At 35.8% G+C, this 27,890-nt stretch overlaps 1 protein-coding gene across 1 annotated transcript in view; it reads left to right on the forward strand.

Annotated features, from left to right (window-relative positions):
• The window catches only part of LOC134542858 (suppressor of lurcher protein 1-like), a 443,271-nt gene that overhangs the window by 142,179 nt on the left and 273,202 nt on the right, over window positions 1-27,890 (forward strand). The window contains exon 4 of the mRNA XM_063387427.1: window positions 11,263-11,443. Within this exon, the coding sequence (XP_063243497.1) occupies window positions 11,263-11,443 (181 nt within the window). The remainder of the gene's footprint in view (window positions 1-11,262; window positions 11,444-27,890) is intronic.

The raw sequence follows: 27,890 nt of genomic DNA on the forward strand, positions 1-27,890 counted from the left end.
TTCCGTTTGCCGACCCAGAGTGTAAACAAACGAACTATCCAGCGTGCTGATTCTTGAAAAAGCCACATGGTGTTTCCAAGTTGACACATAAAGTGATTGTCACTGTGTATTGTTGATATCACAGTGAATGCAAGGCGGGTGGGAAACTCCACTCTATTAAAACTGAAGAGCCACGTTGCATTAACCATCACCAGTAGACGAATAAAGCATCAACAATGCAACGTTTGTTGCCAGGAGACGCAGGAGGCATCAAAAATGAAATAGTCGTTGCCATGGAGACTAAGAAATCATCAGCAGTGCGTGTGAAATTTTTTTAGTAGGTATAAACATTCTGCTTTAAGGGGTCGTTTTCTCGTAATCTCACGTAAACAGTGACCTTCTTCATGGTATATAATTATATATATGTTTGTGTAGGTATATATCATTATCATTATATATAATAAAACTAAGTTGATAAAATGTGTGTGCCGATAAAACTTAAAAAGGAGTCCCGGCATGATAAAGGGACTTATATAGTGTGATAGCCCTTTATCCCCCCTCGAACAAGAAAGTTCCCGTTTTAACCTAAAGGGCGTGTTTTTAAAGATATAAGGGCTTTTCCAACCCTACAACTTTTTAAATTTCGCGCCTTTACTACGTATGCTACAGCTGCAGAACCTATTGTTACGGCGGACGATAATGTCGAGAACATTCTAGAAGGTGTGAGAAAGAAAATATTCTCAAACTTTCTCGAATATTCTAGAGCCCAGCTCTCTGAATATATAAGAGCCCGGTGTCGCTCGCCAGAGTTAGTTCGATTTGAACAGCGAAACAAGCGATTTTGAAACGAAAAGGAAAGAAGTTATCTGTGAGCCTTTATTTTGAAGTATCACGTGTGAGTATTTTTAATAGTGTGTTTAATTAATTCTCGATTTTGAAGCGAAGAAGAAAAAAGTTGTCTGTGAGCTTTTATTGTGAAATATCAGATGTGAGTATTTTTAATAGTGTGTTTAATTAATTCTAATGTTTTTCTTTCCTTTCTTTTAATTGTAATTTCCTTAACCTTCAAGCAGTCGCGCGACGTTGCCAGAGGAGGGTCATACAGAAATCATGAAAACTAACGCAATAGGTCGAGTATACACTGTACATCCAAACAATGCCGAATGTTTCTATCTCCGGATGTTGTTACACGAAATACGGGGACCAACAAGTTTCACAGATCTCAGGACCATTGACGGCTACCTATGCCAGACGTGCAGAGAAGCATGTCAACGCTTAGGATTATTGGAAAACGATAATAACTGGGAATTAACACTACAAGAAGCCACACTCACAGCTTCAGCTGAACAAATTCGAGAGTTATTCGCCATAATTCTAACATAAAGTAACCCATCAAACACAAAACAGCTATGGCACTCTTTCAAAAGGAGTATGAGTGATGATATATTGTACCAAATCCGACAAACTAATCCAGAACTGACTATAGAATTCAACGACGACATCTTCAATGAAACACTCATTCGCTTAGAAGATAAATGTTTAGCAATAAATAACCAGGCCTTAGTAGAACTTGGAATGCCAGCACCACAAAGAAATGCTTTCAGTGTGCTAAACTACGAAATTACAAAGGAAAAAAGCTACAACGTCAATGAACTACTTGAATACATTGCTCACAACAAACCACTCCTCAATGACAATCAAAAAAAGGTTTACCACGTTATAATGAACCGAATAAATAACAACACTGGTGGAATTATTTACTTGGACGCACCAGGAGGCACCGGTAAAACGTTTCTAATAAATCTAATACTGGCGGAAATACGTGCTAAAAAACACATCGCACTGGCACTAGCATCATCCGGCATTGCAGCCACACTTATAGAAGGAGGACAAACTGCCCATTCTGCCTTACAACTACCGTTGAATATAGCCGAACAACAATTCCCGGTATGTAAAATCTCAGGAAAATCTGGACGGGGTGAACTTATAAAACAAGCTAAAATTATCTTCTGGGATGAATGCACCAAGGCCCATAAAAAATCACTAGAAGCCATGGACAGAACATTACAAGAATTGCGAAGAAAAAAAACTCTGAAATAATGGGAGGAGCTCTACTCATACTCTCAGGAGATTTTCGACAAACACTTCCAGTTATTCCCAAGTCAACACCAGCAGACGAGATCAATGCATGCTTAAAAAAGTCACATCTCTGGCCACAAGTACAAATACTGCAATTAACAAAAAACATGAGAGTTGAATTATCAAAAGATGAAATAACAGCACATTTTGCTAAAATACTTTTACAAATAGTCGAAGGTACATATCCTACTGACCAAAAGACCGGCCTCATTGAACTCAATAGTGATTTCTGTAACATAGCCACTACTGAAAACGAACTAATCGACAAAATTTATCCAAATATTATTCAGAACTATACCAACGTAGAGTGGTTATTTCAAAGAGCAATTTTGGCCACTAAAAATAATATTGTTGACGATATCAATTTTAATATTCTAAAGAAAATACCTGGTGAAGAGAAAATATATAAATCGATCGACACGATGGTATCCATTAAAGAAAGTGTCAACTTCCGTACTGAATTTCTAAACTCTTTACAAGTACCAGGAATGTCATTACACTGCCTTCGTCTGAAAATTGGATCTCCAATCATACTACTCAGAAATCTCAACTCCCCAAAACTATGTAATGGAACGAGGATGATCGTAAAACAGCTATTGAATAATATCATTGAAGCTGAACATATTTCTGGAAAAAACAAAGGACACACAGTATTTATACCTAGAGTACCACTGATCTCTTCTGAATTGCCATTTCAATTTAAAAGATTGCAGTTTCTAATTAAATTAGCCTTTAGTTTTACAATTAACAAATCGCAAGGGCAAACTTTAAAATATTGTGGCATCAACCTCAAAGAATCCTGCTTCTCTCACGGTCAGCTATATGTAGCTTGCTCAAGAGTAGGAAATTCGAAAAATTTATATATATATACCCCGGACAATAAAATTAAAAATGTTGTTTATAAACAAGTAGTGTAAATAATGAAAAAATGTTTTCAATATTTTTTTTTTTACTTTTTACGTCATAGTTTATTTTTTTATTTCAACTACCACGTAATCTCATATCAACTCCCGAGCGAAGCCGGGTATAATAGCTAGTACACACACATATATATAAACATACATACACACACATATGTGTATATAGAGAGAGATAGATGGTGGGGGGAGGGAGAGTGAGAGAGAGAAGAATAAAATATATTTACCAACGCATGTCTTTTTATAACAAATAATTGGTGCCTGAATTTGCGTTAAGCTAAATTCTTAATATCAAGAGTATCTTCTTGAAGCTTAGCGAACGTTATTTACATGCTGCTGCGACAAATTAAACTTAATTTTACAGGGAGGAAAGAGTTTCGAGGTAGGCTCGCTTAACAATCGTTTAAGAAAAACACTTATAAATCAATAAAATAATTTTATTTTACTATGATATTTAGTAAGATATTATTGAGTAAAACGTACGGTATTAATAATTTATTTGTCTTGGTAAATTTTTGTTTCAAAAATTAAACTTTTGAAATGGTTCACAAAATGGTTTGAAAGCAGCTAAGCAAATAAACCAACTTCAAAACCTTTCAAGATATCAGAAGTTGCCGGCAATACTTTGCTAACATTTTGGAGGTTATATTTTCGTCTGTCCGTCGATAGTTAGAGCTTGGGAAGCTTTTGACGGACGGACAGATGGAATGTTCCGACCCTCTGATTGGCTTGAGGTCACGTGATTGACAGACGGATGGGAAACGGTCGGGGACGACAGTACATTCTGAGCCCAGCTTGGCATGCAGGAAAGCAAACACTTGCTGGTTTTGTGTTGGCGCCTTAGGAAAAGCGAGTGGAGGGGGGGGGGGGAGTATATCTGTTTCGAGGTAATTTTATTCTTTGCCAGTCATCCCAAATTAAGGAGGACCGCCTAGTCAGGGATGTATTTGTGTTAAATGAGAGGCGCGATTTGTTTGGATAATAATTACGTATATTTAATATGGCGGATATCAAGTTATAATTCAAAATTGTTGAAACCAAGATGGTGGAAAGTTATAGAATCCACAATGGCGGCTGTGACGTCATAATCCAAACCGGCGGAAAGTTCTAGAAAACAAAGTGGCGGAACCAAAATGGCTGCTGAGGTTAAGGTTATCCAATATGGCGAACGGGATCAAGGTCAAGGTCGATGGTCCCCATATGTTGACTGGCAGCTGGAAGATGGAGAATTTAAGCCGCTTTGAAGACATTTAGTTCTTTTATAGGCAATAATTTTTTTTTTTGAGGAATTTAGACTTTTGAATTTTTGAAGGGAATTTCTTGCCTCGAAGAAAGACGTTTTTGAATTTTCAGTTTTGAGATATTTTTTTTTGTTAAAATATGTTACTAAAACGGGAAATTTTGAGATAATTTGTCGAATTTTGGGTCAGTTTTGAGGGAGTTGGGTACCAATTTTGGCCAGTTTTTGCAAATTTATAAGTTAAAGGTCAAAGGTTAAGGTCATCCAAGATAGCCTCCATAACGTCACAATCTAAGATGGGGATGCCGCAATTACAATCCACACTCGGCACCCAGCCGCAGGATCTGCATTATACCGATCACAATAGGACAGACTATTCAATGTCTTCCATAAGTATCAGAAAAGAAACAGGAAATGGTGATGCCGCGAAAAGGAATTTTTTTTTCTCCATATTTTTGGTTACTTTCGGGTGGATGAAACTTCTTTGCATTTTTAAGTTGTATAAGAATATTAAGTACAGGATTAAGTGCTGTAATACATTGATGAAGTTGTAATCCAGAATGCCTAAGTGAGTTTTAAGTGCCAAGGAAATGATAATCCTCTGTTTCCCGGGAGAAAGAGTGGGTGAGATAGAGGACCTAAGGTCCTAAGCATTATTATGGTTTGTAAAATCCATGGCATATCTTGTGTTCGAATGAAATGTAGAACGTAGCGTAACGAGAGAATTTTTATTCTAGCTCGATGTAAATTCCCATAATGTGCCCCCGTGCAGGACAGTTTTCAGAGTCCTGCCTGGCGTTCTCCCGCCCTGTGCATTAGCGCGGTGGCTTTCCCGGGGTCGATAACCAGTTAGTGTCGCTGATATAGATCCCTGGACCACCATCCCCCTCCCCACCCATACCCTCTTACCGTTCCGCCAGTGGCGTGCATTCCTGGCGGGGCTGGGATGCCGTGGCGCGGCATCTGCAGGGTTTCTCCCCCCGGTCTCCATTAGACCCCTTCTGGACTCGGGCCCTCCTTCCCCCCAACAGGGGCTGCAAGCGCGCCCAGCCAGCCCCCTATAACCATCTCGAGCCCCTAACGTGCCTCAAGCTCGGACTAGAAACTCGACACCTGTGGACACATTCCGTCATCCCCACTTTAATCCTTCCAGCGGCCCACCCCGTTGACCGTGGGGGGGGGGGGGGAGAGTTTGAGACGTTGTGCCAGGGGTACTCTGCCGGCTTGCAGACACATGGTCTTATTTGGCTATCTCTCCTGACAATGTGCTTGGTCTTTATTTTACTTTAATAAGATCTAGATTAGAGTACGGCTCAGTCATATGGAATTCAGTAAGTACGACTGATTCAAATAGACTTAAAAATACACAAACAATTGTTTGGATACTTTTTAACAAACAATTTTTTGATAATAATCCTGTGCAATTTAGGTATTATCTAACCCTAGAAACCCTGAACCGCATACATTGCAGTTCAGAAGAAAAATGGCAGATACTTTTTTTTGTATTACATTGTTATACAAATGTCTACCACATCACCGAAATATTAAGCTACATTTGTCTTAGAGTTATTGTTTTTAAACACAAAAATATCGCAACTTACAGAAACAATGAGTTGTCCAAACGTAGTGATAATTTTAATGAGTGCTTACAAGATATGGACCCGTTTTTAAGATATAAAGTAAAAAAAAAAGACATTTTGAATTAATAATCTAAGTGCAGAACTATGTTATGTATGTATATGTATATATATATATTATTTGTGAAGTTATACTTCTTTAGGCGCTTTATGAAAAAATTATGAGAAATTATTTTTTTAGATGCGTTTGCAGCATGCAACAAAAATTCACAGAATTAAAAAAAGGCTACATATGAATAAAAATTGTGTATGTGCTTTTAAGTCATGTACTTAAGTGATTGATATTAAATACGGGTCCATATAATTTATAACATTGATTTATTCTGAATATTAGTGATAGAAATTGTGTTCATTAACTTTTCAAGTATATATATATATATATATATATATATATATATAAATAAGGTAATGTTCCCATATTTATTATTTAGTGTCATTTTAAATTATAAATAAAAACATTATTCAATAAATAATTATAATAAATAAATTAGAATAAACATTAAGCATGTTTTTAATTTCAGTATTCATAAAAATATCTATAATATTTAAATTTATTAAATAATTAATTTTAAACATTTGTTTATATTAATATTGAATACTGAGTAATCACTTTTTTTTAATTTGATTGAATTTATACTTTAACAAACGTATTTATAATTACACTCCAAAATTATATAATTTTAATTCTATCAATAATTTGCATGAAAAATTAAAGTTAGTTTTTTTATTACTCCAAGTAAATATAACTTCAAACGCTCGTACGCACCCATGTTTTATTTAATTTGGTTAAATTTATTTTAAGATGACAATGCTCTTTATTCCTTTCCTTTGTTCTTGTTTTTTTAGTGTTTTCGCATGTATCTGTCCTTATCATATTTTATGTTTGTGATGTCCTATGTTCACCATTGTGATTGTCTTTGTACTTTATGTATTATTTGTTAGTGCCAACCTATTAAAGCTATGACTGTAGGCAAACACTCATATATTAATAGTACATAATTAAAATTAATAAATACATTATATGAGACAACGTTCCATAGTATATCGGTTCGATAAAAAAATTTGACCCAGCTCTTGCACATGTTAACTAATAAACTAATTAGATATTAAAAAGTTATAAAACAATTCAAAATGTGTTTCATCTCATTCTCGTGACACACTAGTTTTAGCGCCAGTTTTGAACCAATTTTAAATTTAAAAAAAAAAGAGCGCATTTCTGCATCGTGAATGCTGGCGTCGTTCTAGCTCAAAACAGATTTTACTATGCTTCACCCACTTCCTGGCATCTTGAATGCGTCTTCAAATGAACGCATTAAGCGAGAACGTGATCCTTGGAGGAGAACTTTGGGATCGGCGAAACTTCAACCCTTGACGCCTTATCGAAAAAAAAAAATATTAAGAAAGAATAATGTCCTCCCCGAAGCCTTGTATGATTCAGGTCGTATCCTACGGTAGAGAATTACATTTCCCTATCTCATGCTCGGGGGCGTGAGGACTAAACGGGCGGATACGGAAGGAAAAGGCACGCGGATCTGCCCCCAATCAGTATTCAGGGTGTTCAGACGAGGGCTGAAACTTCTGGAATCCACGCCATGGGACGGTGGTGTAATGGGGAGGGGGGGGGGCGTCGTCGAAGGGCGGGAGAGGCACGAAGTTAAGTTCCTTCCTCCCGTCGCCGATGACGTCACTGCCCCCTTCTCCGAGCACACCATCAATAACGCCTCTCGAGATGGAGATGAAGGACGCGGACGTCTTTTCCACCTCCCCCCCTCTCCCCATACCGTCTCCCAGACATCCTCCCCTTTTCAACCTCCGTTTTCGAGCTCGAAACCCCTTCGTCATCCATCCATCCATCCTCGGACAACCCTCGCGTCGCGTCGTCTCTCATCCACGGGCTTCTGGAACCCGACCGTCGGCGTCGAAGGAGCCATTTGTAGCCGGCTTGTTGGGAAGCACAGCGCCTCCAGACGGCGGCTGACACTCAGAGGAAACACGCCTAGATACGCGTCTCCTGGATTGAACGAATGAAACAGGGCTTAATTGGGATCAGGCCCTACCGATTTTGATTTTTCCATTTTTTTTTTATTTGCTTGAACTCTTAATCCTGAACTATTTATCCCAATTTTTTTTTATTGTCAAGACATGAATCATATCTTCCAGACCTTCTATACCTTGTTGCAACCACACATCTAGTAAAAGGCTCCATTCTGTAAGCGCCGCAAATAAATAAATAAATTGCATTGTCATTAATAGTGACCGACTGATACAAATAGTTTCTCCTGTGAAATGATAATTGGTGTTTAGCATTTAATTATATTTTTTTTTTCAGAACGGCAACTGTAGAAGTTCTGTCAATAGACACTATTTCATTGTCTGAGAAATATCAACAAATAGTTACATTAAAAAATATTAAAACAGGTCTCCAGTTTCAGAGGTATTCCCTGTTGCCTGGACTGGGGCAGTTACCGTGTTAGCTTACGAGCTAAAAAACTTGTAAGCCCAACTAATGTCATGAAAATTCTAGGCAGTGGTGCGGGACGACCCATGTTGATGCCGCGAGTCCCCCGCTGAGGTTCCTCTACCGCGCACGGGTCACATGGTAAAGATTTGCACTGGACGATGGTGGCTCTGATCACTTAGAGTACTTCCAAAGTATCCCTACTACGTTGATGGGTATTAGCCTGAACAGCTAGTAGAAGTTGGACGTACTTCGGCCAGATCACAGGCTCGCTGGGTTGTCTGAGGAGTCCCAGAGATGATACAGACTTGGATAAGCGCCTTGTGAATCTCCCAGGACGGGATTTTCTTTGAGTCAATTACAAGTTAGCTGAACGGGTTGGGGTGAAATTGCAACGTTGCTAAACACCTCCGATTGGCGATGAAATGGCTCTGGGGGACCCGTGTCGGTTTTTTTTTAGTTCACCCCTGAAGGGAGTCGTACGCCATCAAATCCCGCAAGCTAAACACTTAGAGCAGCTGTATTAAAAACTAAGCGTGAGGCACTCTATAGAAGTGCTAACTATTGAACCGACAAGTCGAAGTGGGACTTACTGCGAAGAAGTTGTATTAATATTGCATTTCACATTTTTTTTCTGATGACTGCTATCATTGATTCGGAGTTTAGGTTACGTAGGAGGTTAAGTAAATTGCCCTCTTTAGTAACCTAATTAATTTATGTTTTGACAACCTTATAAAAAATTAATCATAATTACTATTCCAAAAGTATATTTATAATCAATTTTTTAAATTACTTAATAGAAATTCGTCATGTTGGGGAAAACAGTGAATCGAATTTGCTTTTATTTATTTTGCAATGTTTTGACCTAACCCTCTTAAAACTGAATATATTACTACGTCATCGGTAATGGTTTAAGTTTATCAAAAAAGTTTTTTATTTAATTAATGAACAGTATATTATTTAACTTTATATTTATTCGCCATAAAATGACCATGATGTAGAAGAACCAGAGAAATTTTGCGCTAGAGTTGATTGAATGGTTTACATTTTACAAAAAAAAAAAAAAATAGCTTCTCTGTTTTTGACCTGCAAAGCCATTCATTCTGGTTATTCTATGTTTCGTACTTTTACCGGTCGGAAAAAGACAATATAAACCCTCCCCTTTTTTTTTCTTCAAAAATGCTGAGTATGCTGCGGTGATAACAGTGTCGTTATCAGGAAAATCTGCATTCATACCATGCGGGAAAATTTGGGTTGTGTGTGTGGTTAAAAGAGGTGTGGTCAGGGAGAGTGTGAGGGTGTGTGTGTGGGGGGGGGGGGGGGAGAGAGGGGGTGAACACGTGCCTGGAGTGTGCAAACACCGAGGATATACAATCCGAGTCCATTAGGTTTGGCTCGAGGCCCTCGCTACGAGTGTATTTTTTTGGGGGGTGGTGGCAGAGGGGGAGGTTTCAGAGGAAGTTTGGGGGCAGGGAGCTTTGCTATTTCTGCGTAGAAGGGTACATTAAAGTTAATTTCTTCAAAGCGCAAAATATTTTGGGGGCACCAATCCATTCAAACTACTAATAAATATATAAGTGGAGGCGGAAGCATTGCCTGTGTTTGGATTCATCGAGAAATAAAAATTTTAAAAAGTCATTAAGACTGAATTATATGACATGTTCCTCGATTATCACCATAATTTATACTCTAAAAAAGGGCATATCCAGCTCAAAATATTATTTACTAAATAACCAATTTTGATAAATACTTTTTGAGGATTAGATAAAAATTTGCTTTAGCTACAAAGCCTTGTTCCTTGTTTTTATTTACCTTTTTGGCCATTTCGGAAGGAGGACAGCTGCAACCACCTCATTTTTGCCCCCTTCTCCACACCAGATATCTAAAACAGAAAGCAGGCCATTGAAATGAACTATTTTGGCAACGGGTCTACTTTGTGAAAAAAAACCTAAATATGACGCAAAATAGAAGGAAATAAAATAAAATGAGTAAACATTTGCTGTGGTTATCTGTGACAGCGACGTGGTTGCTAGCAGACATATCAAACACCATCCACAAGAGCCTTTTATTTTGTTGTCTGAACATACGCAGTGAGTTTGTGAATCCAATAATTTCGTTGATGATTCAAGGAAAGTTTAATCTCCTATTATCTTTGAAAGATTTGTGCAATGGGTGTGCATGACTTGATGTAAGTTTTTGGACATACGCCATTGCTAAGAACTTTTTCTGTTGAAGAAAGACTAAAAATAAAATAAATAAATAAATAAACAAAAATACCCCAAAAAAAACAAAAAAAAACACAAATTAAGCCAAAAAAATTGCTGTTGTCAACAAGGATATAAACACCACAAAATATTCCGTAACAGGAATATGGTCAACAAACAAAGAAAAACAAAGAAAAATGTACTAAGAGAACGAAAAAAAACCCACAAATGATGACACAGAAATATTGAACCCAAAAAAATTCAGCACAACGGTTTAAACGAGACAAAAACACGACAAAACGAAAAGACGAAACGAAAACAATAGTTTTACCAAAACAGAAACAAGCGACGTTTCGGGAACTGCTATCAGCTCCCGTCCTCAGGCAGAGACGCACATGGTACGGAAACACAGGTGTGACTTAGAAAATTTTTCTTTGTTTATCTTTGTTTGTTGACCATATTCCTGTTACGGAATATTTTGTGGTGTTTATATCCTGTTGAAAACAGCAATTTTTTGCTTAATTTGTGTTTTTTTTGTCTTTTTTGGGTATTTTTGTTTATTTTTTTTATTTTTAGTTTTTCTTCAACAGAAAAAGTTCTTAGCAATGGCGTATGTCCAAAAACTCACATCAAGTTTAATCTCCTAGTTGAAACAGAAATTGAAAGGAAGCCGCGGGGTGGTTTGCAGGTTGCGAGTGCTTGATGTTCACCACGACCTACGGCAAGGAGTACGGCACCTTCAGCAGCCCCGACTACCCCAAACCGTACCACGAGAACATCAACTGCCTCCTCTACTCCTTCGTCTCCAGTCGGAACGAGATCGTGGAGATCACCTTCAAGGATTTCGACCTGCAGAAGACCCATGTCGAGTGAGTGACCGAGTTCCAGTTTGCCTTCTGGCAACTGACGCTTGTTTGCTAGCTTATGCATGACGATGCTTGTCCATACATTGTAACTATTTTACGTTTTTTACAAGAAATACGTTTTCGAGACTACTTACCCAAATATAGGTGCAGTGGGTAATATATTCCATAATTTTGTATCACATTTCAGTGAGACACACAAAATTATTGGTAAAATGGTAAAACGATGTATGTGTTTAAAATATTTCAGGGCACTACAATTCTTTATTCTTCAGCTTAATCATAAGGTTTGTTTTTATATGGGCGACTACATACCTAATTATTTCTAAGTATAATAATTACAATTTTAATTTATCCAATTAAGTTAATGCCTCGAGTTATATGATATTTAGTTGTATAATTATCAATTCGAATTATTAACTACCAGTTTTATTTAATAGCACTTTTTTTTCACGTGTCAACAATTTTTTTTCTGAAGGTTTTTGCATCCACGAATTTACTTCCAAAAAAGTTAAAAAGTGATAAAAGGTAAAATTTCACACCACATGGTTAAATTGTACACCAAACTATTTGGATACCGACTCAAAAGCGTATCCAAGGAGAAAAAAAATAAAGCAAGTTTCTGTAGCTAGAGAAAATTTGTATCTAATCTTCACAAACTATTGTTCAAGAATTATTCTTAGTAAATTGTGTTCTTCTATTTTTTATTGTTTATTACTGTATGGCACCATGGACACTCTTCCCCATGAAATAGGATGAATACTGAAAATGCATCACTCAAATTTTTTTTCTATTTTGGCTGGACCGCCTTAGTACAGACTTTCTGCCCATTAAATATGATTTCTCGCCCTCTCCATTGAGGTTGTCAGCAAACCATCATCCCTTGCACGGCCGCAAGGACATTTAACGTAAGAAATAAATTTCACCGAAGTTAATAGAGCGCGTTTAGTTTACAGTGTTTATGGATGGAAAATGAACAATGAAAGTTACATGTATCAGACATTGGAAACTGGATCTCAAATGAGACGTGTTGTTAGCTCATCACACGTAATAAAGCTTAAAATCCGAAACGACTTGTGTAACTAACCCGGAAATTATTGCTGGATTGATTTTTCGGTTATTTTCCCGTATAATGTCTGAAGCCTGATTTCCAACTACTGCTTAAATTTAACAAACATGTATTTACGTTCATGTTGCTTGCGGCGTTTTTTTATTACATCATTATGCACCGTTCGCTTTTCCTCTTTCTTCTCTTAAGTGAGTTTTTTTATAAAAAGATAATATAGCACTTTTAATGGAAGTTTATTCATTTACTTAACAAAATACGTTTTTGTGAGCTTATATTATTGTTTTTACATTATGACTGGGGAAAATTGAAATGCACTGAAGGGGGTTAGTATTTTTGTAACCCTAAATTAATTTTGATGATTTTCATTGCAGTCTTTGCGTGTAAAACGAAAATCTGGAGGAAATATGTAAAAGCGCATGCTTATTAAATAGTTACCTGTTTTAGTATACTGTACATGTTTACTCTACAAGTTATTCTTGGCATTGCGAAACTGAATTTTTCATCCCACAGACATTTGTGCAGTCGTATATGCTTTACTAGTGGAAATATTTAATACAAAATTGCATTTTTGTGTTCCTAGATTAATGTTGCAATAACAAGCTATTATAAAGGGAATATTGTTAATGGCAGTTGAAAAACAGTTTATTTTGCATTCTGTAGTTTGTAGAGGTACGCAATATTTTCGCTACATACTACAAAACTATATTAGCTTAAATTCTAACTAAATGCATAAACACTTGAAGTTTTTCAATTAATACAAGTCTACTAATTTTGTACTAACTAAAACCAATGTATTCAATAAAAAAATCTAAAAACTTTTATGTACTGATTAAGAAACATATTTTCGCTAAATACATGTAATACAAATTCCTGTTTAGAAAAACGTATTTAGGTAGCTACCTAACCTTTAGACTTAACACCGTCAGTCTCAGCTCTTGAAAGGCTAAGCAATACTAAGGTGAAATTTACTTTTATAAGTATTAGCAAGAAACCGTTTGTTCCTAAAAAATACAATTTAAATTAATGCTATTAGTTAGTAATTAATTTTATTTAAACGTGATGACTTTGTTAAACGAGTGTTGTGAATATGATGAGTTATTTTTTTTAATTTTCATTGACAGTAGTACTACGTTACCTCAATTAACTTGAATTTCTCTTGGATCGGTTCAAAGATAAATTTTATCATATCCTGATTATACAATAGCGTATCAGTGAGTAGCTACGGTTAACAGGATTGCCCTTTTTTTTTAATCAAATATGTTTTACTTATTAACACTTTTTTTGGTAATATATTGGTGCTCGAAAAATTACTTATATCAAAAATTTTCATAATTCGTTCATATAAGACGTGAACTACATGCAAAATCTAAATATTGTAACCGAAAAGAGTCTAAACTGTCATGTGTGTAGTTTCAAGATCACTTGGCTCGTAATTCACATATATTTGGTTCGATTTTAGCCGATTTGGGTATTTTCACTTGTAGAAAACTTTCTTTGTGGGTTAGGAAGGCAACACCGCCGCAGAATCGTATTCGGATGGGAAAAAAATCCGTCTCAGAACACATCTTTGCTCATTAAAATAGTAGGGAAGATGACAATAAATCTGTTAACAGCACTTACATAAATGATCTATCAAAAGCAGTCCACAAGATTTGCGTCATTTTTCGATGCCAAGTTAAAATGCATATATACTCTTTTATATTTAAAGTACGTACCTTTATATTTGTATCACGAAAAATTTTTCACGCCCTTAAAGGCGAAGAAGCCAAAAACAAAACTGAAAGTAGATTACATGAGCGATCACCGTACAACCCCTAAAGAAAACTAAAAAAAAAAAAAAAAATTGAAGCAGCTGATGCCCAAAAAAAATTAAAATCATTCATATATAGTAAACCGTGGAGTCTTATTTTTACTGCAAATCATTCCTCCTTAGAGGTGTTCGTTCGATACCTAGAAAATAAATAAAAATTCTCTCTTTACTGTTAACTTAACTTTATTTGATAATTTGGAATTGACGTTTGTCTGACATTCACGTCAAAAATCCCAACTTGAACGTAGCCTTTTTCAACCTTATACACACGAAAATAAGTATTTTCACATTTAAACGTCTTCTATACAGAAATAAATCACTTAGGCCTAGGAAGAATTTTAAAACTGTTATGATTAGCAGGAATGCACTATGTATAATGTATCTCTGACAATCAATTCGTTTCATTCATTGGTGAACGTTTTAGCATATAATTAATTTGTGTGCTATTTTGTGAAAATGCTTATTTTTATAATAATATGTGGGTTTCAGCTGACTTAAAGCGGTAAACTGTGAGAGATTCGATAATTTAAGACTTTTTTTCTTTTCCAATATTAATATTGACATGCTGTTCATGCTACAGGTTGAGACTTTTTTACAGGTGCATATTATTTTTGGAAGTTCTTGTATGAATAAGGGCCAAAAGATCCTTGCGATAAGGGAATGTAAAACCTTTGTTCGCAGCATCAAAGCTGCCTGCGTACTCGTGTGAGAGTCTGCCCTCTCCTCTTGTGCGGAATGAGATTTGAGAGATGGGCGAGGATTTCGACGGGAGAAAGCGCTCTTTTTCAACCTTTCGAACAGAGCTTTGAACTCGCTCGTCCCGATGAGGGCCAGCAGAGGAACAGGCGCTAGTCCATGCCAACTTTGCGCACTGATGTACAGGCTGGTAGTTCCGTGGCGAACGAAATTAGTTACTTTCTAATTCTTCTCACTACGTGGAAGATACGTCTAGCGTATAAAAAAAAAACTGTTTAAACAGCTGCAATTTATTATAAGTGATAATTTAAACAATTTCGTTAGATTCAAAGTATGTAAAATGTTGTTATTTTATTACCACAAAGTAACGAATTGTTAGTTTTTTGAATAGTAGTTTTGTGGCCATTGAAGTTTTAAAGTAAATTTTTGGCTACTAAATATGTATATGATTTTTTCCTAGAAAATTTAACATCTAGACGGCTTTTACCTTTAAATGATTACAGTTGAAATAAAATATTTAAAACTAAGGATTATACTAAGAAACAGGGGTAGCTTTATAATAAACCTTTATCAACCATACCTTTTTTTAAAAGTGTATTTGTAAATGGTTCCCGTACCTTCTTTAGGAGATTAAAAAGGAAAACCATGCCAAATTTGTATGGCAGTGTTGTGAAAAAAAAATATTTTTTCTATTCCAAGTGTTTTTATAACTTGTAGATTATGTATATTCATGGCCAGATTAAATTTACTTATTATTAAGAAACTTATACCTATATACTATGTAAAATATTTCTTAATAATACTAAACTTAAAAAATTTGCTCGAATACTTCTCACAAAATAATTTACATTAAAATTTAATCTCCTCAAATTTTTATGTTTTTAAGCCTTGTTTTTGTTTAGTCGTGAGTGGTTCGAACTGTTTTTCACAAAGTAAAGTAAAGTGAGGCCGACTGACTAAATCAATTAATTGTCTCCGGGTTATTTTTTTCTCACGGCCCTACCGGCATGAACAGAAGATTATTTTTTCTTCAGTTAAGTTTGGATGACGATACTTACGCCCAAGAGTCCCCTTTAGCAAAATAAATTCACACTCCATCACTTTCCAAGTCACTCCCCAACCGCCCTCGCCGCTGAGGCCCCTAGATTTTGAGGGTTCTTCCGCCCAGCCGCAGTTTAATGAGCAGGAGACTGTTAGGCGTCGTCGCGTCTAGGGAACGACGCATTTAACTCGCGAGCTAATTAAATCTTCCCCCCCCCCTCCAGCCCTGCTGCCCTTGCACCCTCGCCTGCACCAGCGCTTTTAATTTTGTTTTGAGCCCTGGGATAAGGGATGCAGAGGCGGGGGAATATATATATATTTTTTTTTACACGGCAATGGAGTTTCTCGTGGCGCCGGCGAAATGGGAATGGGGGTTCGGAGGGATGGAGGGAACTGATTGGCAGGGGAGAAACGAGTGCGGCGAAGGAAGGGCTGGGGGTTTGACGTCCGAGAGTGATAGGGCTGGAATGTCGGACACCGCTCCGGCGTGATGGGGAACCCTTCCCCCAAGTGTACTTACCGTAACGCACTCAGGGTCCCGTCACTCTAGAGAGCCTCGCGTAAAGGTATCAGGGGGGGGGGGGGGAGGGTAGATGCTCGTATAACTCCCCCCCCCCCCCCCCCCACCCTTCTGACCCTTGCTTCTCCACAGCGACACGTGTGTGTGGTTTCGACTTCTCGGGTGAATTCATCCGTGCTTCGGTTACTGACGGACTACTTTCCACCTAAGGTCGACCTCACAAGTCCAAGCAAGCCACCAAGTGTCTTATATACACACCTATATGCAGAAATATTCTAATAAATATTTAATAACGTTCTTAAACATATAAATGATGTTAGTTAACCAAATATGCAATATTCCATACAATCATGGTACATTTCCTATGCGTTTAACTTTTCCCTAAACACACACAAATATATAAGGAGAGATAACTTAGAATCATGCGGAAATATTTACCCTAACGTTTAGATTAATAACGACTATCACATGTTTATGAACATTAGACATTTTTACAGTGTTATGCACTGAATCGATTGCGCTCAGCCGAACGATTTTATCATCACACACGATCAGGAAAATGTTACAACTATGATAAAAGCCTTAGTGTTCCAGAGACGAAAAGACTGAGAAATTAAATTTTGGCGTAGCTTTTAAACATATGTTAAATTTTGAAATGTTAACATAATTATGTGTGAAATTCGGGAAAATTTTCTAAACTAATTTGTAAATATTTCGACTATTTGGACAAGAAGTATTACGTAACTAGTGAATAAAATTTCTGTTTACATTCGCTGACAAATTTTAAATTTTCCAAGTGGAAACATTCCAAAATATTTCACATAAACCACGAATTTCATGGTAAATAACACCAAGCTCGGAAAATACAATACTGTATCAAATTTGAACAATAAACTACTGGACCTAAATCATACCAATTGATTGTGAAAATATTACAGTCATATTATAATAACATTATTAAACTTATAGAAATAATAAAAGTTAAAATAAACAGAATGTATAGAAATACTCCTCTATTTCCTTCAGATAACCTGGGAATGATGTGCACTATACCATAAAAGTTACGATGGTCTTAAAGATAATATTTTTCAAAGTTTTTTAAGTAGCTTCGGAGCTAAAGTGAGACAAACAAACAAAATTTTTCTAAAATACAATAGTTCTTTATGGTTTCAATTACACAAACTAATAATAAATTATGTTGAGAAAAACTACAAATCGCAGACAGAAATTCCATTCCAAAATTACCCTATTATATGTAGAGATTATGTAAAATAAAAAAGGCTGAATTTGTTTTACGGGGAATAAATCACTTATTTTTGTCAAGTTTTGTAAAAAAAAAAAGTTTTTTTTAATTGATTGATTTATTTTATTCTCTGCATAGCTTAAAGTTATTTATTTGAAACATTATTTACTTTAAACTGGTAGTAATAATTTCTTTAGAAAAATTTTAAAAGACGGTTGGCTACATTCGTAAATATTTCTCTTTGAGAACGTCAGATACTGCTGGGCTTGGTATAAAAAATTGATCGAAAGTAAATAAATCAATATATGCCGATATGCTGGAGTTTGAGAAAGTTACAGCCCGGGGAACAGATGGAATTACAGCAGATAAAATATTAGTTTGAAAGACTGACAGACATGTTTTTCACCTCTCGTGCCAATGGCATAGACGAATGGGGCTGCTGCCACCTTAGTTTGATGGGTTTTTCGAGGAGGAAAGGGTGGTAATTCTTCTTTCTCTTCCAGAAGAGGGAATGATTTTGGAGTTTCCTTTCCTCCTTCGTGTTATATAACACGGGAAATGCAACACGTGATGAAAAAAAACTAAGATACATGAAAGCTGAAGTTGAATTGTAATATTCGATACGTGAACTATTCACGATGGCAAATCTAAAGCATATGCGTGGCGTATACCCAAGATTTGTCTGAATTCCCTTTTTGGTGTTGTTTTTCACCGTTGATACTCTTTATACCAGGCCAACAACACAATTTTGGCCACTCTGCTTAAAAAAAGGTGCATGTAATTTAGTACATGTGATAGAAGTGTAACTTCTCTGGCAATTTAAACCTTGACTCGTAGGTACATAGTTAGGGGTAAAACTGCAGAGAGAAAGAGAAGAAGAGAAAAAGAAGACAATTTTATAAATAAATAGGAATCAACAAAATCATTATTCACTTCCAAATTACTGCTCAGGATATCAATAACGATTAATTTACAATAAATATTACTCACTGTTCAAATAATCACACCATAAAATGTTATATAAGATATTCCGGACCCCAACTATACCATGAAAATAATTCTAACTACAATTGGTACATTTTTTAAAAAGTAAATAAACATTGATAAAATTTATTCTCAACCACATATATAATATTACTTAGTGTAACTCAGCAAAACAATTTATACAATTTAATAACAAGATAACATAGTGCAGTGTTTTTCGCTTTCATTTTTGTCCAAGTATATTTAAGAAACCTAACTTTTTCATTTATTACAAATGTTATTAACATAGAAATAAAAAATAATCATGAATTAAAATTTTTTCTCACTTCAAAATAATAGTTCATTATATCAATAATTATTGTACAATAAAAATTGATTAGTTAAAAATAAAATTTACCAGATATTAAAATACTCACATCAAAAAGGAAATTGTTTAATCGATATCAAAGCGAAGTTTAATTATAATAAAGTAGTTTTTAATTTAATTCTAATATACTAATTTTGTAGTTCTCCCATTATCTTCTATCATTTAGTTATAGTGAAACAGATTCTGCCAATAGGCTACATAGATATACTGCAATTCTTTAGGCATTGATTATGTTCTGCCGTCGAATGAATGAACGACACGAAAACTAGATGGACCAGACCTTTCCCACGGTAAGTCTTTAAATTATAACCATATTTCCACAAAGTGAAAAAAAAAAGCAATAAATATTCCAGGCAGGGAATTTGTTTGAACTTTTTTTAACCAGCATATTCTTTATCGGACTTAACATATTTACACGCTCGTGGGCTCATAATTATAATACGGTGTGCGATAGTTAATCAAAAGATAATTCCTGACAAATAATGACCATGTCAAACTACAGCGTGAAAAGCATCTATACTAGAAAATATATATAGTTACACATCTAGAACAATAATCATATAATTCTGTTTTAACAGTACTGATTTACACAAGTAATTAAAACAATAAGTACTTAAAAGAACACCATTTTCTTGCGAATATGGCCCGTGGCGCGGTGCACAGCATTAAGCTCAAACCCCGTTGTGTTGCCCTCTGCCCAGATACTCCCTTACTAGATGCCAGCAAGTCGGGTGGCGTCAGGCGCAGGCGGGTCCCTACCGCCGCGACACGCCTATCCCTGCAGCATGGCAGGGTTCAACCTGAGCCATACGCCACCACGTGGAGCCCGCGGCCCGCCGAGTTCTCTGCACCGTCCGCAACCTATTAGCGTCAGAAATCTTTTAACATTTGCATAGTAGTCTTTCTACTCTGTCCAACTCTTCTTCCAGAACCATCCTTCTGTTTCCTGTAACCAACCTGCTTGTAATTAATGCATGACATTTTGCATCCCGCATGTCAGTGCCCAGGGTTTTCCCTGTGTCTATGCAGGTTTTATCTGGGCCCAAATTATCTAGTTTTAACTTAGAATAGTCAGTGAAGGGAGTTAGTCATGGCTAAAACGTTACCATGACTGGCCAATCCCCTCCTAGAACATGATGCATGCTTCCTCTCATACATGGTTCATAACCTGCATGCTTAGAGCGTATAGGCTTCGGCCTGAGACGCACTTAGAGTCTTCCCTACCCGGACCCCTCCCAAATACACTTAGTAATTAGTTAGGTTAGGAAAAAAAATTATTACAACAAAGCACTCGGTTCAATTGCTCATGCAGAAATTAACGCTAATTTCAAGTTGTGCTCTGTCTCTGCAAATTTTCAGGGGAAAATACGGGCATGTGTCGTTTTGCCTAAAGGCGTTTTGCCTAATTTTAGGCAAAACGCCGTTTAGGCAAAACGCCGTTAGGCAAAAGGCCGTTAGGCAAATCGCCGTTAGGCAAAACGCCGTTGGCCAAATAGGAGTTAGGTAAAACGCCGTTAGGCAAAACGCCGTTAGACAAACCGCTGATAGGCAGCGGTTAGGTTAGGTTAGCTTAGGTTAGCTTAGGTTAGGTTAGCTTAGGTTAGGATAGGTTAGGTTAGGTTAGATTAGGTTAGTCTAGGTTAGGTTAGGTTAGGTTAGGTTAGATTAGGTTAGTCTAGGTTAGGTTAGGAAAAACGCTGTTAGGCAAATCGCCATTAGCAAAATGCCGTTAGGCAATTCGCTGTTAGGCAAAATGAGGTTTTGTCATCATAGTAACATTTTAGGCAAAACGCCGTTAGGCAAAACGCCAGTAGGCAAAACGCCGTTAGGCAAATCGCCGTCAGGCAGAACTCCGTTAGGGAAAACGCCGTTAGGCAAATCGCCGTTAGGCAAAACGCCGTTAGGCAAATCACCGTTAGGCAGAACGCCGTTAGGCAAAACGCCTTTAGGCGAAATGACTTTAGGCAAATCGCCGTAACGAATTCATGTTTAGGCAAACCGCCGTTAGGCAAATCGCCTGTTACTCTAAAATACGCGTAAAATTGATTTGACAAGGATGAATTTACAGCTCAAATATGAGAAATATTCGTCGATCGCCTGATGGTGAAGGCCTTGGGTTATTTGTTGTCTAGGTCGAGAGTATACCAATATTTCGCGGCGCACGCGAAAATCGCGTCCGCCATACACACCCAGCCGAGTCGTGGGTACACAGCGCACCCCACTCTCTCGTCGCATTCGTGAACGTAGAACGTTGATCACCAGCGCTCAGGGTGGTCGGTGTATGAAACAGAACTGATACTCTGCAGTCGGGAAAGTAACCAAAATTTCAAATAAAGGAATTTATGCAACAAAAATTAAATATTTATTTGGTAATAAATAATCATCTCAGATAAAAATTAATCAATATATTACAACTGATATAGGTAATTAACAAATCGTATCCAAGAAATTAATATAAGATGATATTTAACTAAACATTTTAAAACCAGCTATACATTACAAAAATAAATTTATAAAAAAATATATTGGTTGTCTGTAAAGTCGGTTTACGGACGATAGTTTAACGTGACAACGTCATAACAAAACATTGATGAAATAATTGCATACTTTTATGAATAAAATTGAATCATTTTTATTGAATTATCACTATTTTGTATGGATACAAAGAAGGAGTGAAATGAAATCTACAATTTAATTGATAAATTTACTTTTATTTGCACTCATTAATTCAAATATGTGTATTACTTTAACGAAAAGATTATTTTAACTATAACTTTTATACATGTTTGCTATTTAACTTCTTCCAATCTGTGTTATTCTGTTAATGATAGGACGATGATAGGAAAAGTAGGAAACGAATGGGAGTGTTTCAAGTTTAATATGCCTCGAAAAAGTCAAATCGATGGTTGTTCCAATCGAGTGGAAGAGATATAGATGCGGCGCAAGCGTACAAAGTGCGTAACGGGACACTTTTTCGTGCGTGCAGCCGGCGTTCATCGATTTATTAGACGTTGTCACGTCAAAAATTAATATACATTGGGGCATAGAAATGCTTCACGTTTCAGTTCCGTTCAGTTTCAGTTCAGTTTTGTTCTTACACATGGTTTATTTATTTAATTTATTTTTTGTTGTTTTGTAATTTTTAATATTTAAGGAACATTCCTTTAATTTTCTCTAAAACCCTATTATATTTTATGTTTCGTCACAAACTTTCGGCTTACTTGGCATAGTTGCTTACGAGACAGATTTTCAGCTTGCAAATAACGATTAGTAAGTATCTGGTTAAAATATTTGCGACGATACATAAATTGCAAGAGCATTATCGATATACATTTACAAAAAATATTCCCTTAAATCATAGTTATAAAAATATAATTAACTTACCAACATTTCGTTTGAGTCCAAAACTTAAAACACGCTTTATTTTAGTTATCTGGAAATAAAATATTTGTTTACATTTTTATTACAATGATTACAATTTAAAAATAGATTGTAATATTAATTTGATATAAGAATCTGCAAATTGATATGATTCATTTTTTTACTTTATTCATTGTACACACAATCTAATCACAGAACAATTGAAAACAATAAAAATCATGTTTAAAATTAAAGAAAATATTTTATTTTAAGTACCATTTAATAAAGTGCAAAAAAAATGTGGTTGAAAAAAATGATGTTCCTAGCAATATCTTGGCTCAGGGATTATAGAAAGGTTTTAACATAATTCTGGTGTATTTTATTTGTCGACTTGTAATATACGTCGTCGACAAAATGTCAGCAAGAGTGCTATCGATGTCCATACATTAGAGACCACTGGTCCCTGAGAACACATTTTGCATTTTCTGATAGCAGATTTTTACCCATATTTCTTAGCTAAGGTGGATAAGGGGAGGAATGAGGACGGAAACGAGCGAAGACACTTACGAATATTTTTTTGAGAGTTTTTTTTTTTACTTTAGGTTTTACGTTCAATACTTGACCCATTACTGACTCAGCCAATGTAAATTTTTTTGGGCCTGAAAAAATACATGACACAGAACTATTTCTATTTTAACCTTTTCCACAATGCAGGAGGGAAATTTATGTCGCGCTATAATCTAGTTTTGTTGTTTACTTCAAAACGTTCAGGATTGAAAGTTTTAATTTCATTTTTATAGTCAATGTTTTCCAAACTTAAACTAAAAAAAAAAGTCTCAAATCATAATTTTCTCTGCCTATAGGGTCTCGTTTATGGGCGAGCGTCGCTTCAGAAAATATATTTTAGTATTGAATAACTTGAATGTAATTCAACCGTTCAGTTAATTTGGGTTTGTTGTTGTTCAGACTACCTTGGGGGCATGTCCAATTGAATCGTGGAACAATTGAATACTGCATAAAAACAAGTGTTCGAAGTTCAGCTTGCTTTTAAATGGACAAGGAAGTTTTCTTGAAAGATACCCTGGAATCTTCTATGGCCGCTGGTGTGGAATGTTCCGTGTAAGTTTGAGTAGTCTGGAGACCGTTTACAAGAAAGTTCTGATTTATTTTTGTCATGCGCCATTTTCTGTGGAAGGATTCTTGCAACACAGAAAAACATAATTCTGTACTTCCTTTGTAAACTAGTTGACAATAAATAATTTGTAAATTACTATGGTTATTTAAGCATGTATGAAGTACGTTTTTGAAAACAATACTGAATATACATTTGCGTTTACGAAAATTGTAAATAATTATGAAGGAAGTGGCACAACACAAAACATAAATGCTCAGGCAAGAATTCGAACCCAGTAGTAGTAATGCGAGTAGAGTAGATATGAGGAATTTTTTTAAACCAATAAAAAAACCTTAATCTCTTAATATGAACTCTGTGTTTCGTGGTTGGTTGGGTTTCTTTAAGGTGCGTGTCTGCTGTCAACTCACCAAATCAAAGTCATCCAGCGTACAAGCAAAGCGCGTCCTGAATGTTCCGACAAAACAAGGCAATGGCTTCTCTTCTAGACAGCCGCCAGTTACAAGGCTGAAGCCGCTGGCGTGGTTTACGTTATTTGAAGTCTAATGGACGTTCAGTATTTTTCGAGAAAAAAAAAATACATGCCCTTATACTTATTATTCACCTGGCTGCTGCCACATTCTAGCTTCAGGCTGAATTATTACACGCAATTTTGGCCAATTTGAATTTTATAATATTGATATGGTTTATTGTCCTTCAGCGCGTGTCGAAAAAAAATATTTGTAGTCTGATGAGAACGCTGTTTCAAGTGTATAAATGGTACATAGAAAAACATATTCTCTACTTTTACGAAAGATTCCCTTGCAAACCAGTTGCCAATGAATAGTTTATAATACTACAAGAAATATATTGTAACTTTGTACAACACATAACTATGGTTATTTTTGCATCTATAAGTACATATTTTTGAGATAAAACTGAGTATTTATTACGAAAATTGGCGCATTTTAAAAATATTTTTAATTGATATATCATTAAAGCGCAATATTGTTAAACCATGGAAAATATAATCGAATATTCAAACATTGGAGTTTAATTTTGGTTAGTTATGCTTACTAACGTACACAATTAATACTGGAAATAAATTCAGGGAACGGTTTACAAATTAACTTTAACTATTTAGGAGGTACTGGGACAACACAAAGCATAAATTTCCCGGGTAAGAATCCGAAGCCAGTATTACTGAGAACACCTTTGTGTAGTAATATTTTCCATTTGCAGGATATACATTGCAACATTCAAGTCCCTATACATAGTTTTGTAGGAAGGAAACTCCACCCGCCGCCCTCGGATGGCCGCGGAAAGGATCGGGTGAAAAGCAGTCGCTTCCGCCAGGACCTCTTCCCGTGGGGTGGTTGCACCTGATGGGCCGGGGGGGGGGGGAGGAGGAGGGGGGGCAGGGTGACGTGGTAATGTCGGTATTAATTGAGGACGACGTCACGTGCACGTGATATTCCCATCGACCGAGAGCCAGAGGAGTGTGCGCCACATGCCTTATCTGTTCCCGCCGCCTCTGACGTGACGTCGAGGGGGGAGGGCTTGTCCCCTTCTGACCGCCGATTGATGCGCGGGCCTTGAAGTGCTGCCCCTCCTGACCCCCTTGACCCCTCGTACCCTCCCTTCACACCGAACCCCCCTGTCGGAAACTTGCACCCTCCAGCACTTTCCCGCCACGCCATCCACCTACCCATTTAGTCCCACCAACCACCGGGCCACCCCATTCCAAGTGACCTGGTGGTGGAGGTAGGAGGTCTTTACGGCACACCGTACTGACACAATAATCTTGAGCAAAAAATATAAATAAAAATTCATCCTCAAAAGCGTACTAATTTTTTTATCTTTTTTTTTTAGTTTTAGTCAGTTTGTTTTCAATTTAAAATAATGTTTGTGTGGGATGGGTAGACAAGCGATTAACATGTCTTCACCCCGGAGGTAAAATACATTACGACCACTTTATTTTATGAAACGATTAAATCATCAAAGTATCGTTTTTAAAAATGTATCATCACCCAACAAAGAAAAACAAGAACGATGCGTTTAAATCTTTACAAATCAATTCCATATTACTAGTGGAGAAACCTCATAACAAAACTAAAAAAATTAGGTATAATTTTATTTGTTTATATATATATAAAATTAATGCGGCTGCATTTAAAAGTTACACAACATGATGCATCATCGAAAAACGTAACTTCTAGAACATAAGCGCTGTCAGGTGGATTTTATCTACCTAACAGCGCTTATATTCAAGAAATTACGTTTTTTGATGATGCATAAATCATATTGCGTAACTTTGCATCGCATCAAGCTGAGCACACGTGTACATACTTGAGAAGTGGTATGTCGCTGATGTAACGTCATGCGCACCTAGGCGCTCAAGTAGGGCACGGAATAAATAGCATAGGGTGGTCATGCATGCACGCAATACCGTATGGCTTCCGGGTGAAGTCGCTAGCTGCCCAGCTGTTGGTCTGCACCATGTTTGCGGGCGTGTAGTGTTCTCATTGTGGAAAATAGTTTTCAAGGACTTTTTTTAAAGTTATACTTATTTAAGTGCGTTTTGAAAAAAATATGACAGTGAATATTTGCGTGCACAATGCAAAGAAATAGGTTGAAAAAAGGCAACATTTGAATAAAAATTATATATCTGCTTTTAAATCAATTACTTTAGTGATTGATTGATAGTGAATACTGGTCCATATAACTAAAAACATTTATGTATTGTGAATATTAGTGATAGAAAATGTATTTATAAACTTTTTTAAGTGTATTTATGTAAGTGAAGTTATGCTCCTGTATGTATAATTTATTTGCATAATAAAATATTACATTATTAATTAATAAATAATTACAATTAATTAACTTTAACAAACATTTAGCATAATTATTTATTTTAATTAATTTCTCGATTATTTCACTAAAATAAATAATTAATTTGTTTAACGTGTTTATATTAATATTGAATACTGAGTATTTATTTAAACTATTTAATTTGATTGAATTTGTTACTTTACCATCCGTATTTACAATATAACTCAAGCTCTTTTATTATATTATTTCTATCAATTATTTGCATGCAAAATAAAGTTAGGTTTTCATCACGCCAAGTAAGTCTAACTTCTAACACGCCTACAAAGTACACGCACTCATTTTTTTTATAAAAGTGACTGTGTTTAAGAATAGAACTTTTAATTATTACGTATTAAACATAACCATTGGTGGTCAAGCACCGTTTCTGGATGTTAGAGCTTTAAAAATGGCAAATGCGTAATAAAACTGCGATTTCAACAACGTCACAGTATGTTGTCTCCCAACGATTTCGGACTCTATAGAAAAAAATTAACTCTCCTGGCGCATTTTGGACGCTGTGCAAATGAACGGAGATATTTTTTATGATATTTTCTGCTTTAAAAAGATCAACTAAATTTCGTTAGGAAAAAAAATGGTAAACTAAAATATAATGGCATACCTATAATCATGATGTGTAATTTTTTCTTTGATCAGCATTCTTCCAGCTTTATTTTATTAATTTTTTTGTGTTTTGTGCATTAAATACATTTTATATAATGAAATTGAAGATTAATGTCTCAAATTTATTCATTTAAATTTAAGATACAAAATATACTACTTTTGACAAATCTCTTTTTTTTTGTATATTCAGGCTTTAATCAGATAGTATTGCAATAGCTTGCATAAACACAGAACATTGCTAGAGTGGGTGTTATCTTTTGTATGATAAAATTGCTTTATGTTTGATTTATGTATTTCAAGCTAGAAACACAAAAAAATAATATAAAGCGTTAAATATTACTCTCAAATCGTGATACGTCAGCAACTAATCAAACATTAAAAAAAATGGGTGCGTGTACTTAGGTACGCGCGTGAGAAGTTATACTTCTTTGGCATCATTAAAAAATAGTTTTTAATTGTATGCAAAAATAGTGCGTGGAATCCCTCCGCACGGAAGAAGTGAAACTTCGTAATGTGGAAATGAAAAAAGGAAGGGGTAGAAATTGATTTTTAGTGAAATCATATTGTATCAAATCAAACTAAAAAAATAAAGGAAATAAATTTGTAACTATTCATAGATTGATTTTCAGAGAGAGAGAGAGAGAGACCTATTGAATGTCTATAAAACTAACTTTTTTATAAGAGCAAATTTTCATGAAATCATTCAACGATAAAAGCTATTTATTTAATTAAGCGGACGGGTTCGCTCCAAGGAGAAAAT

This window comes from Bacillus rossius (assembly GCF_032445375.1).
Source record: "Bacillus rossius redtenbacheri isolate Brsri chromosome 9 unlocalized genomic scaffold, Brsri_v3 Brsri_v3_scf9_2, whole genome shotgun sequence".
Classification (NCBI taxonomy): Eukaryota; Metazoa; Arthropoda; class Insecta; order Phasmatodea; family Bacillidae; genus Bacillus; species Bacillus rossius.